This window comes from Mus musculus, chromosome 6, assembly GCF_000001635.26.
Source record: "Mus musculus strain C57BL/6J chromosome 6, GRCm38.p6 C57BL/6J".
Lineage (NCBI taxonomy): Eukaryota > Metazoa > Chordata > Mammalia > Rodentia > Muridae > Mus > Mus musculus.
This window is the reverse complement of record NC_000072.6, coordinates 24,877,638-24,892,252: the sequence shown is the minus strand read 5'-3', so window position 1 is coordinate 24,892,252 and position 14,615 is coordinate 24,877,638. Positions and strand designations below refer to the sequence as shown.

The window sequence follows — 14,615 nt, the reverse complement described above, 5'->3', positions numbered from 1 at the left end:
ATGAAAAGTCAATTTGAATACTTTAAAAGTATAAATTTCAAAAATTTATTTTCATGTAAAATATCGCTTTTAAAGTTTACTTTTCCATAAATACTAAATATAAATAATTTTCAAAATAGAATGGCTAAAAATTAAAATTATGCAGATTAGAGCACTTCAGAAATTCCATTTTAAAAGATACAAATGTTCATTTTCTTAAAGCTTTTAATCAATGATAAATTGATCAAAAACATTGCCAAATTTGAACCAATAGCATACTTCTAAAAACAAATTACTGAAAGACATTCATTTATAGCAACTTGATTTTATTTAATCTTCACTCTTCTCAGTAGACCATTAACCCTGAAAGTATGACAGCCTTACAATCAGAATTTCTTATATATAAGAATATATATTTTGCCTCTGAAATTCAAAGTATAATCCTGATTATTTAGATGGAATTATTTTTGAAAGGTGGTGTCCAGTTTTTGAGTGGTTAAAACTCTATAGCGAATATTTCAAATGCTGTGAATAGAGAGAGAGAACAACGAGATACCCACTGACATCTTTTCTTGGCACACATGGACTCACTGTGGCAGATGATGTAATATCTGACTGATTGCTATTAACAAAGTAAGGGCGATTCCAGTCCTTGGGTAGTTCGCTTTTGTCTGAAATTACAAGGGAATTGATGCAAATGTCTTCCAGAGTACACACACTGACAGTGCTAACACTTTCTATGTCAGCTCTCTCCTGACAGTTCAGGTGGGCAAAACAGCTGCAACGGAATTTTTGGGAAAAGTATAGCAGGTTCTCAAGGGTGGGATTGCCACGGATTTCATACTTTCCATGTTTCACAAAATGAATCTGAAAGTTCTGAGGGTTCAAGTGGAGATAGTCATTAGAATTCCAATCCTTCCTCGAACACACGCCTTGATTCTGGCAAAGGGTTTGGCTACACATTTTGGCTGCAAGGGTGACGTTGATGATATAAGGATTCAGGATGGTCTTCAAGTAATCATGTAAGTCCAGACAAGATTTCTGTAAAATCATAAAATAGATTATCAAGGCATAAGTTCTCTGTGACAATACACTGCACCAACTCTTAAAAAAAAGCAATAGGCATACCAACATTATTAGTAAGTATTCTTTATCACTTTAACAAGCAACTGTTCTCCTAACATTCTTAAGTTTTGTGTGCCATTTCATGGTGGTGAATAATTATTTAGTTGAGACTCGATTTGGCTTTGAACTCCCTCAGTTATTAATGAATTAATCAAAGTGATAGAATGTTTCAACTGTCAGAATATGGGCTTTGAATTTCTCTGGCCCTGGTGACTGGAATCACAGTTTTGTAACTGGTTTTGGGAATATCTTAAATATCCAAATATCCTATTTGGATGACCCAAGTCCAGTTGATTACACTCAAGTTATATAAATTGTAAAATAAAGATGATTTTTTTTAAAACCTGACACATAGGATTATTACAACAACAAAAAGAAAAATATGTATGTATATCTATATGAGGCCTATGTTTTCTCAATTAACCATCAATAAATCATAAAAAATATAAGAATCACGTTTCTGAGACAAATTTAAACAGTACCAAAGATAGTTACTCAATTGATGGCTCAAAACAAAGGGGTTCAAACTGTAAGTTTATATAAATATTACATACTTGTGTATACATAATAGTCAGTCCTTTGGAAAACTTTGCAGAGTTTGAGTGTTGAGCATCTTCATGTTGGTATAAATAAGGACTGAACATAAAAATTAATTAGGCAGCCTAGGAATCTTTGCTGAAGGAATAGAATTCCAGAAAAGAGTTCTGATTCCTAATTCCTTGTTATCTCTTCTAAAGGAACACTGCTTAGAAGCTATGCATTATGGTGCAATCATGGTATAAACACTATGGGAATAACCACTGTCTGGTTGGATATAAGACCCACTCCATGAGAGGAAACCTCTGACACTGTTCCTGTGGCCAAGATTTGAGACTAGATAATCCACCACGGCCTTTGGGGAGGAAATCAAATACTATTGTTCTGTTAAAGGAATATAGCAATAAAATGACTCCTAGTAATATTGTGCTATATTCATAGATCAGTGTCTCAGCCATAATCAGAGATGCGTTCTCCTGCAGTAGATGGGAACAAAAACAGAGACCCATAGCCGGGTAATGTGCAGAGAGGGAAATCTTGTTACAATCAGTCCTAAATGGGATGCCTTCATCAAATCCCTCATCAAATGACTCAGAGAATTATGTGGAAGAGAAGAAAGAGAGATTGTAATAGCCTGAGGAAATGAATGATCTCAAGGAAACAGTGCCTTTCAGATATAACAGAAATGATACACATATGAACTCACAGAGACTATGGTACAATAAACAGGATCTACACAGATCCAAACAAGACAGAGTATGAATCCTGAGATGAGGAAGCAGACAGGTACTCTCATCCCCAACGAAGAAGCTAAGAAACTGACTCCAATTAACAACCGCACACACGGAAGTATCACCACACTGCACAGCAGGTCCCATGCCCAGTACGAGATGGCCGATGTAAAATGAATCCAGAAGATTGGGGCAATATTTATGGTCCATACTGCTTTTTCAGACATTTGCTTTCCTTTACTGGACTTTAACTAGTGTATTATGGTTTTCATGTTGAGTTTTTATGGAGAGAGAGAGAGAGAGAGAGAGAGAGAGAGAGAGAGAGAGAGCGAGCATTTCTGTGCTTTTTTCATAGTTTATATATTTTTGGATTTTTATCATAATTTGCCTGTTTTATTTGTGTTTTTTTTCCTTTGAGTAAGAAGGCATGGAGTTAGAAGGGTGAAGAGATTAGGAGTATATGGGAGGAGATGAAAACCATGATCAGTATATAGTATTTGAAAATAATGTTTCAATAAGAAATAAAATTAGAAGAAAGAAGCAGGAGGAGGAAGAAGAAGAAGAAGAAGAAGAAGAAGAAGAAGAAGAAGAAGAAGAAGAAGAAGAAGAAGAAGAAGAAGAAGAAGAAGAAGAAGAAGAAGAAGAAGAAGAAGCTATAAATAAGTACAATATGACTGAAACACTAGCCCACACACCAATCCCTTCTGTTGAACAGCTTTGGGAGTAAATATCTGGACTTTCCTGGTCAAAGTGGGTTATTATTTCTTCCCCAATATCAGCCCATCTCCTAAATGATTTAAGGTCCCTATTTGAGGGAAGGATGTTATAGGAGCCATAAAGGCCATTGAGGATAGAATCTTCCCTCTAGTCTTGGGTGAATATATGACATTCGATCAACTCTGAAATATTCAATATTACATACTATTGTTCCTTCCTTTAAAAGGTACTCCACAGGCCGGGCATGGTGGTACATGCCTTTAATCCCAGCACTCAGGAGGAAGAGCAGGTGGATTTCTGAGTTCGAGGCCAGCCTGGTTTACAAAGTGAGTTCCAGGACAGCCAGGGCTATACAGAGAAACCCTGTCTGGAAAAACCAAAAAAAAAAAAAAAAAAAAAAAAAAAAGGTACTCCACAGAAGGACCCATGCCAAGGAGAAAAATTGGCCAAAAGATGGACTGTGGTGTGTGTGTGTGTGTGTGTGTGTGTGTGTGTGTGTGTGTGTGTGTGTATGTGTGTGTGTGTTGAGGGGAAGAAGTTCTGTTTGTGTCATTTTGGTTTGTTTTGTTGTTTTTTTTTTTTTGTATCTTACTGGTTTCTGTTTGTTATTTTTGATATTTTATTTTGCTTTTGGGGAGAAGCAAGAGGAAAGGGGAGTAGAAAATTTAAAAATAGTATGAGGTTGGGGCAGAGTGTAAATAAACAAGAAGGATCTGGGAGAATTTAGGGAAAAATACAATCAAGATGTATTATGCGGTAGGATTCACATACCAATATTAATTGCCAGTAAAATGCTTCTACTATTAACTATTCCTTTAAGTACTTTATCTTCTTTATGTTCCAAAATACTGTATTCTAATTTTTTAATTTAAATTTTCCTTTTATTGAAAATAGATTTTTTGTTTGTTTTTGGTTTTGTTTTTTTTTGTTTGTTTGTTTTGTTTTTTGTTTTTTGTTTGTTTGAGACAGGGTTTCCTCATATAGCCCTGGCTGTCCTGGAACTCACTTTGTAGACCAGGCTGACCTCAAACTCAGAAATCCACCTGCCTCTGCCTCCCAAGTGCTGGGATTAAAGGCATGTGCCACTACTGCCCAGCTTGAAAATAGATTCTTTTCTCAGAAATTACATTCTGATTACAGTTTCCCCTTCCTCTGCTCCCAGTTCCTCACTCATTTTCTTCCTATCCAGTTGTACTCCCTTCCTGCTTCACATTGGAAAAGAACATGCTTCTAAAAAAATAATATTAACTGTAATAAGATAAAATAAAAGCTATTACATTGAAGGTGGGAAGAACAAACCAACAGAAGGAAAAAATCCCAAGAGGAGGCATAAGAGACTCAATCATTTGCACACTCAGGAGTACCGTAAAAACACAAATCATAAATAGATTTCATAATACCTACACGGAGGACCTGATGCAGACCTGTGCAGGTCCTGTACATGCAACGTCAGTTACTCTGAATTCATATAATTTCTGCTCATGTTGATCTAGAGTGCTTTGTTTTCTTGGTATCTCCAGTTTCATGTGTGCACACACTGTAAATAGTCTTTAAGGCTACATTTTCAGTGCCAAATAGATGAAACTTTATACCAAGTTCAACTGATACTACAGACATTTGCAGAGACAAGGGTTAGGCAAAAGACAGACTAATGGAATGATTATGATTTTGCCATAACCTTATATGTATTCTATGAAAAAAACTAAGCTATAAATATAAGAGATATAATATAAATATACCCACAATGGCCACCTGCAAGTTATCAACCTAACAGCACTGAATGTGGAGTTAGAAACTGAGCACACTACCATTACATAGAATGAACATGTAATGTGAGTGTACCCTAGAGTGTATCCAACCATATATATCTAACAGCTAGACCTACACAACCTCCGGGACTGAGGTGAACATGAGGTAACACCTGGTATATTTTGAGCATTTGTTATCATTTTTATATTTATTATAGATATATATTTATTTTATATTAGCTATTGTTTTAAACATTAATCTTTCCCAATGGAGGAGTTAGAGAAGGGACTGAAGGGACTGAAAGGGTTCGCAATCCCATAAGAACAACAACAATGTCAACCAACCAGATCCCACACAACTCCTAGGGACTAAACCACCAACCAGAGTACACACGGAGGGACTCATGGCTCCAGACACATATGAAGCAGAGGATGGCATTGTCTGGCATCAATGGGAGGAAAGGACCTTGGTCCTGAGAAGGCTTGATTGGACAGTATAAGGGAATGCCAAGGCTGTGAGGTAGGAGTGGATGGGTGGAAGGGGGAGGACCCTCATAGAAGCAGGGGGAATGGGATTGGATATGGGGTTTCTAGACAGGAAATGGGGAAAGTTAATAACATTTGAAATGTAAATACATAAACTATCCAATAAAATATTTTATTAAAAAACACTAATTTTATACCTTCTGGTTACTCTATCTTCCTATTGTTTTGCTTTTAATAATGGCTGGGTTTAACCACTCACAAATTCCTGGACAATAAACAATCAAGCCTCATTAGGTGAGACTGGTAGAGTTGGCATCTACACGTCATTGGATCGGATAAAGTGTCATGGAGGAAAAAGGATTTTCATGGAGGAAAAAGGATTTTCTTTTTTTTTTTTTTTTAAGTAAACAGAGGGTGTCATCTTTAATTTAAAAGTTTCTAACTCCAAGTAACACCCTTTTATAATGCAGCTTACATCTGGGAGGAAAAAGATAACAATGGCTAAAGTTCCTCCCTGTCCCATAACTGTTTGCATTCCATAAAAGTAGACAATAACCTCTGAGTTCTTTTCTTTTTTTTTTTAAATTGGGTATTTATTTCTTTTATATTTCAATGCTATCCCAAAAGTCCCCCACACGCTCCCCCATCAACTCCCCCACCAACCCAATCCAACTTATTGGCCCTGGCATTCCCCTGTACTGAGGCATATAAAGTTTGCACCTCCAATGGGCCTCTATTTCCACTGATGGCCGACTAGGACATCTTCTGATACATATGCAGCTAGAGACACGAGCTCCGGGGGGTATTGGTTAGTTCATATTGTTGTTCCACCTATAGGATTGCAGATCCCTTCACCTCCCTGGGTACTTGCTCTAGCTCCTCCATTGGGGGCCCTGTAATTCATCCAATAGCTGACTGTGAACATCCACTTCTGTGTTTGCCAGGCCCCGGCATAGTCTCACAAGAGACAGCTATATCAGCGTCCTTTCAGCAAAATCTTGCTAGTGTATGCAATGGTGTCAGTGTTTGGAAGCTGGTTATGGGATGGATCCCCTGATATGGCAGTCTCTAGATGGTCCATCCTTTTGTCTCAGCTCCAAACTTTGTCTCTGTAACTCCTTCCATGGGTGTTTTGATCCCAATTCTAAGAAGGGGCAAAGTGTCCACACTTTGGTCTTCGTTCTTCTTGAGTTTCATGCATTTAGAAAATTGTATCATATATCTTGGGTATTCTAAGGTTCTGGGCTAATATCCACTTGTCAGTGAGTACATATGGTGTGAGTTCTTTTGTGATTGGGATACCTCACTCAGGATGATGCCCTCCAGGTCCATCCATTTGCCTAGGAATTTCATAAATTCATTCTTTTTAATAGCTGAGTAGTACTCCATTGTGTAAATGTACTACATTTTCTGTGTACATTCCTCTGTTGAGGGACATCTGGGTTTTTTCCAGCTTCTGGCTATTATAAATAAGGCTGCTATGAGCATAGTGGAGCATGAGTCCTTCTTATCGGTTGGACCAACTTCTGGATATATACAAAGGAGAGGTATTGCAGGATCTTCCGGTAGTACTATGTCCAATTTTCTGAGGAACCACCAGACTGATTTCCAGAGTGGTTGTACAAGCTTGCAATCCCATCAACAATGGGGGAGTGTTCCTCTTTCTCCACATCCTCTCCAGCATCTGCTGTCACCTGAATTTTTGATTTTAGCCATTCTGACTGGTGTGAGGTGGAATCTCAGGGTTGTTTTGATTTGCATTTCCTTGATGATTAAGGATGCTGAACATTTTTTCAAGTGCTTCTCAGCCATTCGGTATTCCTCAGGTGAGAATTCTTTGTTTACCTCTGAGCCCTATTTTTTGATGGGGTTATTTGATTTTCTGGAGTCCACCTTCTTGACTTCTATATATATAGGATATTAGTCCCCTATCTGATTTAGGATAGGTAAAGATCCTTTCCCAATCTGATGGTGGCCTTTTTATCTTATTGACGGTGTCTTTTGCCAAGCAGAAGTGTTGCAATTTTATGAGGTCCCATTTGTCAATTCTCAAATTCTGTAAGCAGCACAAGCCATTGCTGTTCTATTCAGGAATTTTCCCCCTATACCCATATCTTCGAGGGTTTTCCCTACTTTCTCCTCTATAAGTTTAAGTGTCTCTGATTTTATGTGGAGTTCCTTAATCCACTTAGGTTTTACCTTAGTACAAGGGGATAGAAATGGATCAATTCGCATTCTTCTATATGATAACCACCAGTTGTACCAGCATCATTTGTTGAAAATGCTGTCTTTTTTCCACTGGATGGTTTTTGCTCCCTTGTCAAAGATCAAGTGACCATAGGTGTGTGGGTTCATTTCTGGGTCTTCAATTCTGTTCCATTGGTCTACTTGTCTGTCGCTATATGAGTACCATGCAGATTTTATCACAATTGCTCTGTAGTACAGCTTTAGGTCAAGTATGGTGATTCCACCAGAGGTTCTTTTATCCTTGAGAAGAATTTTTGCTATCCTAGGTTTTTTGTTATTCCAGATGAATTTGCAGATTGTCCTTTCTAATTTGTTGAAGAATTGAGTTGGAATTTTGATGGGGATTGCACTGAATCTGTAGATTGCTTTTGGCAAGATGGCAATTTTTACTATATTGATCCTGCCAATCCATGAGCATGGGAGATCTTTCCATCCCCTGAGATCTTCTTTAATTTTTTTCTTCAGAGACTTGAAATTCGTATCATACAGATCTTTCACTTCTTAGCTAGAGTCACGCCAGGGTACTTTATATTATTTGTGATATTGAGAAGGGAGTTATTTCCCTAATTTCTTTCTCAGCCTGTTTATCCTTTGTGTACAGAAAGGCCATTGACTTGTTTGAGTTAATTTTATATCCAGCTACTTCACTGAAGCTGTTTATCAGGCTTAGGAGTTCTCTGGTAGAATTTTTAGGATCGCTTATATATACTATCATATCTTCTGCAAATAGTGATATTTTGACTTCTTCCTTTCCAATTTGTATCCCCTTGATCTCCTTTTGTTGTCTAATTGCTCTGGCTAGGACTTCAAGTACAATGTTGAATAGGTAGGGAGAGAGTGGACAGCCTTGTCTAGTCCCTGATTTTAGTGGGATTGCTTCCAGCTTCACACCATTTACTTTGATGTTGGCTACTCGTTTGCTGTAGATTGCTTTTATCATGTTTAGGTATGGACCTTGAATTCCTGATCTTCCCAAGACTTTTATCATGAATGGGTGTTGGATTTTGTCAAATGCTTTTTCAGCATCTAACGAGATGATCATGTGGTTTTTGTCTTTGAGTTTGTTTATATACTGTATTACGTTGATGGATTTCCGTATATTGAACCATCCCTGCATTCCTGGGATGAAACCTACTTGGTCAGGATGGATGATTGTTTTGATGTGTTCTTGGATTCGGTTAGCAAGAACTTTATTGAGGATTTTTGCATCAATATTCATAAGGGATATTGGTCTGAAGTTCTTTATCTTTGTTGGATCTTTCTGTGGATTAGGTATCAGAGTAATTGTGGCTTGATAAAATGAGTTGGGTAGAGTACCTTCTGTTTCTATTTTGTGGAATAGTTTGTGAAGAACTGGGATTAGATCTTCTTTGAAGGTCTGATAGAACTCTGCACTAAACCCATCTGGTCCTGGGCTTTTTTTGATTGGGAGACTATTAATGACTGCTTCTATTACTTTAGGTGATATAGGACTGTTTAGATTATTAACCTGATCTTGATTTAAATTTTGTACCTGGTATCTGTCTAGAAACTTGTCCATTTCATCCAGGTTCTCCAGTTTTGTTGAGTATAGCCTTATGTAGAAGGATCTGATGGTGTTTTGGATTTCTTCAGGATCTTTTGTTATGTCTCCCTTTTTAGTTCTGATTTTGTTAATTAGGATGTTTTCCATGTGCCCTCTAGTGAGTCTGGCTAAGGGTTTATCTATCTTGTTGATTTTCTCAAAGAACCAGCTCCTCATTTGGTTGATTCTTTGAATAGTTCTTCTTGTTTCCACTTGGTTGACTTTGCCCCTGAGTTTGATTATTTCTTGTTGTCTACTCCTCTTGGGTGAATTTGCTTCCTTTTGATCTAGAGCTTTTAGGTGTGTTGTCAAGCTGCTAATGTGTGCTCTCTCTAGTTTCTTTTTGGAGGCACTCAGAGTTATGAGTTTCCCTCTTAGAAATGCTTTCATTTTGTCCCATAGGTTTGGGTATGTTGTGGCTTTATTTTCGTTAAACTCTAAAAAGTCTTTAATTTCTTTCTTCATTCCTTCCTTAACCAAGATATCATTGAGAAGAGTGTTGTTCAGTTTCCACATGAATGTTGACTTGCTATTATTTATTTAGTTATTGAATTCAGCCTTAGTCCATGGTGATCTGATAGGATGCATGGGACAATTTCAATATTTTTGTATATGTTGAGGCTTCTTTTGTGACCAATTATGTGGTCAGTTTTGGAGAAGGTACCATGAGGTGCTGAGAAGAAGGTATATCCTTTTGTTTTAGGATAAATTGTTCTGTAGATATCTGTTAGATCCATTTGTTTGATAACTCCTGTTAGTTTCACTGCGTCCCTGTTTAGTTTCTGTTTCCATGATCTGTCCATTGGTGAAAGTGGTGTGTTGAAGTCTCCCACTATTATTGTGTGAGGTGCAATGTGTGCTTTGAACTTTACTAAAGTTTCTTTAATGAATATGGCTGCCCTTGTATTTGGAGCATAGATATTCAGAATTGAGAGTTCCTCTTTGAAGATTTTACCTTTGTTGAATATGAAGTGCCCCTCCTTGTCTTTTTTGATGACTTTGGGTTGGAAGTTGATTATATTAGATATTAGGATGTCTACTCCAGCTTGTTTCTTCCTACCATTTGCTTGGAAAATTGTTTTCCAGCCTTTCACTCTGAGGTAGTGTCTATCTTTTTCTCTGAGATGAGTTTCCTGTAAGCAGCAAAATGTTGGGTCCTGTTTGTGTAGCCAGTCTGTTAGTCTATGTCTTTTTATTGGGGAGTTGAGTCCATTGATATTAAGACATATTAAGGAAAAGTAATTGTTGCTTCCTATTATTTTTGTTGTTAAAGGTGCCATCCTGTTCTTGTGGCTGCCTTCTTTTAGGTTTGTTGAAGGATTACCTTCTTGCTTTTTAGGGCATGATTTCCATCCTTGTATTGGTTTTTTTCTGTTATCCTTTGAAGGGCAGATTAGTGAAAAGATATAGTATGAATGTGGTTCTGTCGTGGAATACGTCTGTTTCTCCATCTAAGGTAATTGAAAGTTTGGCTGGGTATAGTAGCCTGGGCTGGCATTTGTGTTCTCTTAGTGTCTGTATAACATCTGTCCAGGATCTTCTGGTTTTCACAGTCTCTGGTGAAAAATCTGGTGTAATTCTGATAGGCTTGCCTTTATATGTTACTTGACCTGTTTCCCTTACTGCTTTTAATATTCTATCTTTATTTAGTTCATTTGTTGTTCTGATTATTTAGTGTCGAGAGGAATTTCTTTTCTGGTCCAGTCTATTTGGAGTTCTGTAGGCTTCTTGTATGTTCATGCGCATCTCTGTCTTTAGGTTTGGGAAGTTTTCTTCTATAATTTTGTTGAAGATATTTGCTGGCCCTTTGAGTTGAACATCTTCATTCTCATCCACTCCTATTATCCGTAGGTTTGGTCTTCTCATTGAGTCCTGGATTTCCTGGATGTTTTGAGTTAGGATCTTTTTCATTTTCCATTTTCTTTGATTGTTGTGCCGATATTCTCTATGGAATCTTCTGCACCTGAGATTCTCTCTTCCATCTCTTGTATTCTGTTGCTGATACTCGCATCTATGGTTCCAGTTTCTTTCCTAGGGTTTCTATCTCCATCGTTGCCTCACTTTGGGTTTTCTTTATTGTGTCTACTTCCCTTTTTAGGTCTTGGATGGTTTTATTCAATTCCATCACCTGTCTGGTCATGTTTTCTTGCAATTCTTTAACGGATTTTTTGTGCTTCCTCTTTAAGGTATTCTACCTGTTTAGCAGTGTTCTCCTGTATTTCTTTGAGTGAGTTATTAAAGTCCTTATTGATGTCCTCTCCCATCATCATGAGATATGCTTTTAAATCCGGGTCTAGCTTTTAGGGTGTGTTGGGGTGCCCTGGACTGAGCGAGGTGGGAGTGCTGGGTTCTGATGATGGTGAGTGGTCTTGGTTTCTGTTAGTAAGATTCTTAAGTTTACCTTTCACCATCTGGTAATCTCTGGGGTTAGTTGATTTAGTTGTCTCTGGTTAGAGATTGTTCCTCTCGTGATTCTGTTAGCCTCTATCAGCAGACCTGGGAGACTAGCTGAGTTTCAGTGGTCAGAGCACTCTCTGCAGGCAAGCTCTCCTCTTACAGGGAAGGTGCACAGATATTTGGCATTAGGACCTCCCTCCTGGCCAAAGATGTAGGCCCAAAACAGGACCTATACCAGAAGCTGTGTTGATTCGGCCTGTCACAGAAGCTGTTAGCTTCTGTAGTGCACACTCTCACCTGCACAGACTAGTCTCAGAAGGATCCAGGAACCAAGATAGCTCCCCCAGGTGCTCCTGCAAATCCCTCCCTGGCAGGGCAGACACCTATCCTCTGTCAGGGAAGGTGCCCAGATGTCTGGAGCCTGAAAAGGGGGCTGCCTCAGAAGCTCTGTGGCTCCTGCCTGTCCCAGAAGCTGTTAGCTTCTGTAGTCCACACTCTCACCTGTGCAGACTACGCTAGGCGGAGTCCTGGAACCAAGATCTCTGCTGCCAATGCTCAGGCAAAGCCCTCCTGGGCCAGGCAGACACCTATCCTCTCAAGGATTTTCTTGATACTTGCTTCAGTTCAGTTCCAGCAGTGGCCAACAAACATAAAATCGTAATCACTACTTTCTCAGTTTCTCAGCTAATCAGAAGAAAGATGACTGGCCATCCATGGGAATATGGATCAGAAATGATGAATAACAAAGATAAAGCTAAAACTGGTCAGTGATTGTGAAAAGGTAGCAGAGATGTATAGAGTCTATAGGAGAAAATGTTAAGACAGGGCCTTATATAGAAAGCAGTGGCATCAAAGCTGAAGGCTCTTCCTGAATGAATCCTACTAAAGATCCCTAGGAGGCTTGGTCAAACCTCAACCTGCATCAAGTTTTCACTCACAGAAATTATAATGAAATATGTTCCTTTAAATACATTAACCTAAGAAACTTTTTTTTTTGTGAAGGGTTGGTTCAATACTAGGTTTCTCCATGTAGTCTTAGCTGACCTAGGACTTGATCTGTAAGCCAGGCTGGCCTCCAAAGGGAAGATCTGCCTGCCTCTATCTCCTGAGTGCTGGGATTAAAAGAGCACACCACCAATGCCCAGCCAGAACCTGTATCCACTTGTGATAAGACAGGAACTCATTTCCTGCCCCAACCAAACAAGCATACAAGGTGATTGTCCTGAGACTGTATGGGTTCAGCCTTCTCTTGCTAAGAATGACTTTTTCTGTCCAGTCACTTGTCATTTACTCTCTTTCCTTGTTCACACACAGACACAGACACAGACACAGACACAGACACAGACACACACAAACACACACACATACAACACACACACATATACACACCACATTCATGCATGCACACATGCACACACACACACACACACACACACCACTATTCTGATCTTTTTCAGAGACAGGACTGCAGAACACTCTGCATGATACTACTCCACACTTCAATTTTCTATTATTCCTGATTCATCAGATCTACTGTGGCAGGGGAAGGGGAGATGCAGAGCATTATGACTTTTTCATTGTATATATCCATGATTACTCAAAAATAAAAATTTTAACAACAAAAAGCAATGAGCATTATAGACACTGTGACAAGTGTGACAGGCGAGTAATGTGTCCCTTCCTCCTACTCACTGGGAGCAGAGGTCTCTGTTTTTCTTTTGTCTTTGTTGTGTATGTTCTAGAGTATGGGTAAGTACACACATAGGCCGTGGCACATATTGCAAGTCAGGTGGAAGTTTCAGGTGTCACTTCACCCTTCCCACCTCATGTTCCAGGATGGCAAGGGCTTTACCAACAGCCCCAGTTTTTTACTTTTAAATTAAATAGTGTGAAGAATTTATTCTATGATTCCACATTTGAATTAATAATACTCTTGAGAAAGGAGTCTGAAGTTTTGGGGGGGGGGGGGGGAAGGAGCAAATGGTAGAGTTAGAATATACCTATGATGATTCCAACTTTAAATAATTTTATGAGATACAACAGAATTTGTTGAGATATATAATTTTCCCTATGTTTATTTATATTTATTTCTATTGGAAATGGTCAGAAAACTGAGGCTACCTTGAAAGAACTCGCACAAATATCTCTATCTTGATATTTTTAGTGAGATAGGACTGGTGATATTCTACATAGAAGACAAAAGACACATGTCACACTTCTCAGAATACCTCTTCCCTTCCTAGGTTATCAAATCTGTCATTTAACAGTCCTAGGCCAGACATGATGGGTCATGGCTTTTATCTGACTTTCTTCATGACCCACTCTTCATTTCCATTCCATGTCCTATAGAAAGGGAAACATCCTCCTTCAGTTTAGTAGTATATACATTTACTCTCTTTTGGGGTCTAAAGAATGAAAGAATCAGAGGAAAAAACAATATGAACAATTAAGCAATTAAAGAGAGTCATGTTGTCTGACACCAAACACCACGTTACTGGAGTGAAACTGGATTCTTGGTTCTGCATCTTACAAACCAGGGAGCATATAGGATTTTAGTTAATCTCGCTAAATAGTCTCATTCCTCAGCACAAAACAGGAACAGATGACACTTCCTGATCGACAAACAACAAATACAAGACATATCAAAATCCAGATAGCACAGAGAACGTTCAATCAGCCAATCGCCATTACGTTCTTATTGAATACCTAATAAGTCCTCCAAATAGTAAGAATATAAATTTCTTTATCTTTTATCTACCAATTCAACTTACCATAGTTTGTGATAAACTAAGAGTTCCCCACATTACCATTCCAGAGGTACCCAGAGCAATTGTTTCACCAATTGTATTCACAAGGTCATCCTGGAAGACACGAAGAGTTAGTCCATGTGGAGAAAGTGAAAACACTCAACAAAGCTAAATATGATGACCCAACAATATTTTAAATATTACTATACTCTTTATACACTCTTTACACAAATATTTTGTTACTGTTTTGAAAACAGTATCATTGCTCTCATTACTTCTGCTTACAAGAGAACTCATCTATTAAACAAAAAAGAGAAACAGAGTTGAAGTATAGTCT

At 38.3% G+C, this 14,615-nt stretch overlaps 1 protein-coding gene across 2 annotated transcripts in view; it reads right to left on the bottom strand.

Moving 5' to 3' along the window:
• Nucleotides 1-293: 293 nt before the first annotated feature.
• Nucleotides 294-14,615, bottom strand: part of Hyal5 (hyaluronoglucosaminidase 5) — a 34,023-nt gene continuing 19,701 nt past the window's right edge. Inside the window, exons 3-4 of one of the 2 annotated variants that reach the window (XM_006505187.2) lie at nt 14,303-14,392; nt 294-1,020 (exon numbers count right to left, since the gene is read on the bottom strand). In XM_006505187.2, coding sequence (XP_006505250.1) covers nt 484-1,020; nt 14,303-14,392 — 627 coding nt within the window. In that variant the 3' untranslated portion in view covers nt 294-483. The remainder of the gene's footprint in view (nt 1,021-14,302; nt 14,393-14,615) is intronic. The other variant, NM_028957.2, reaches the window with a different exon arrangement.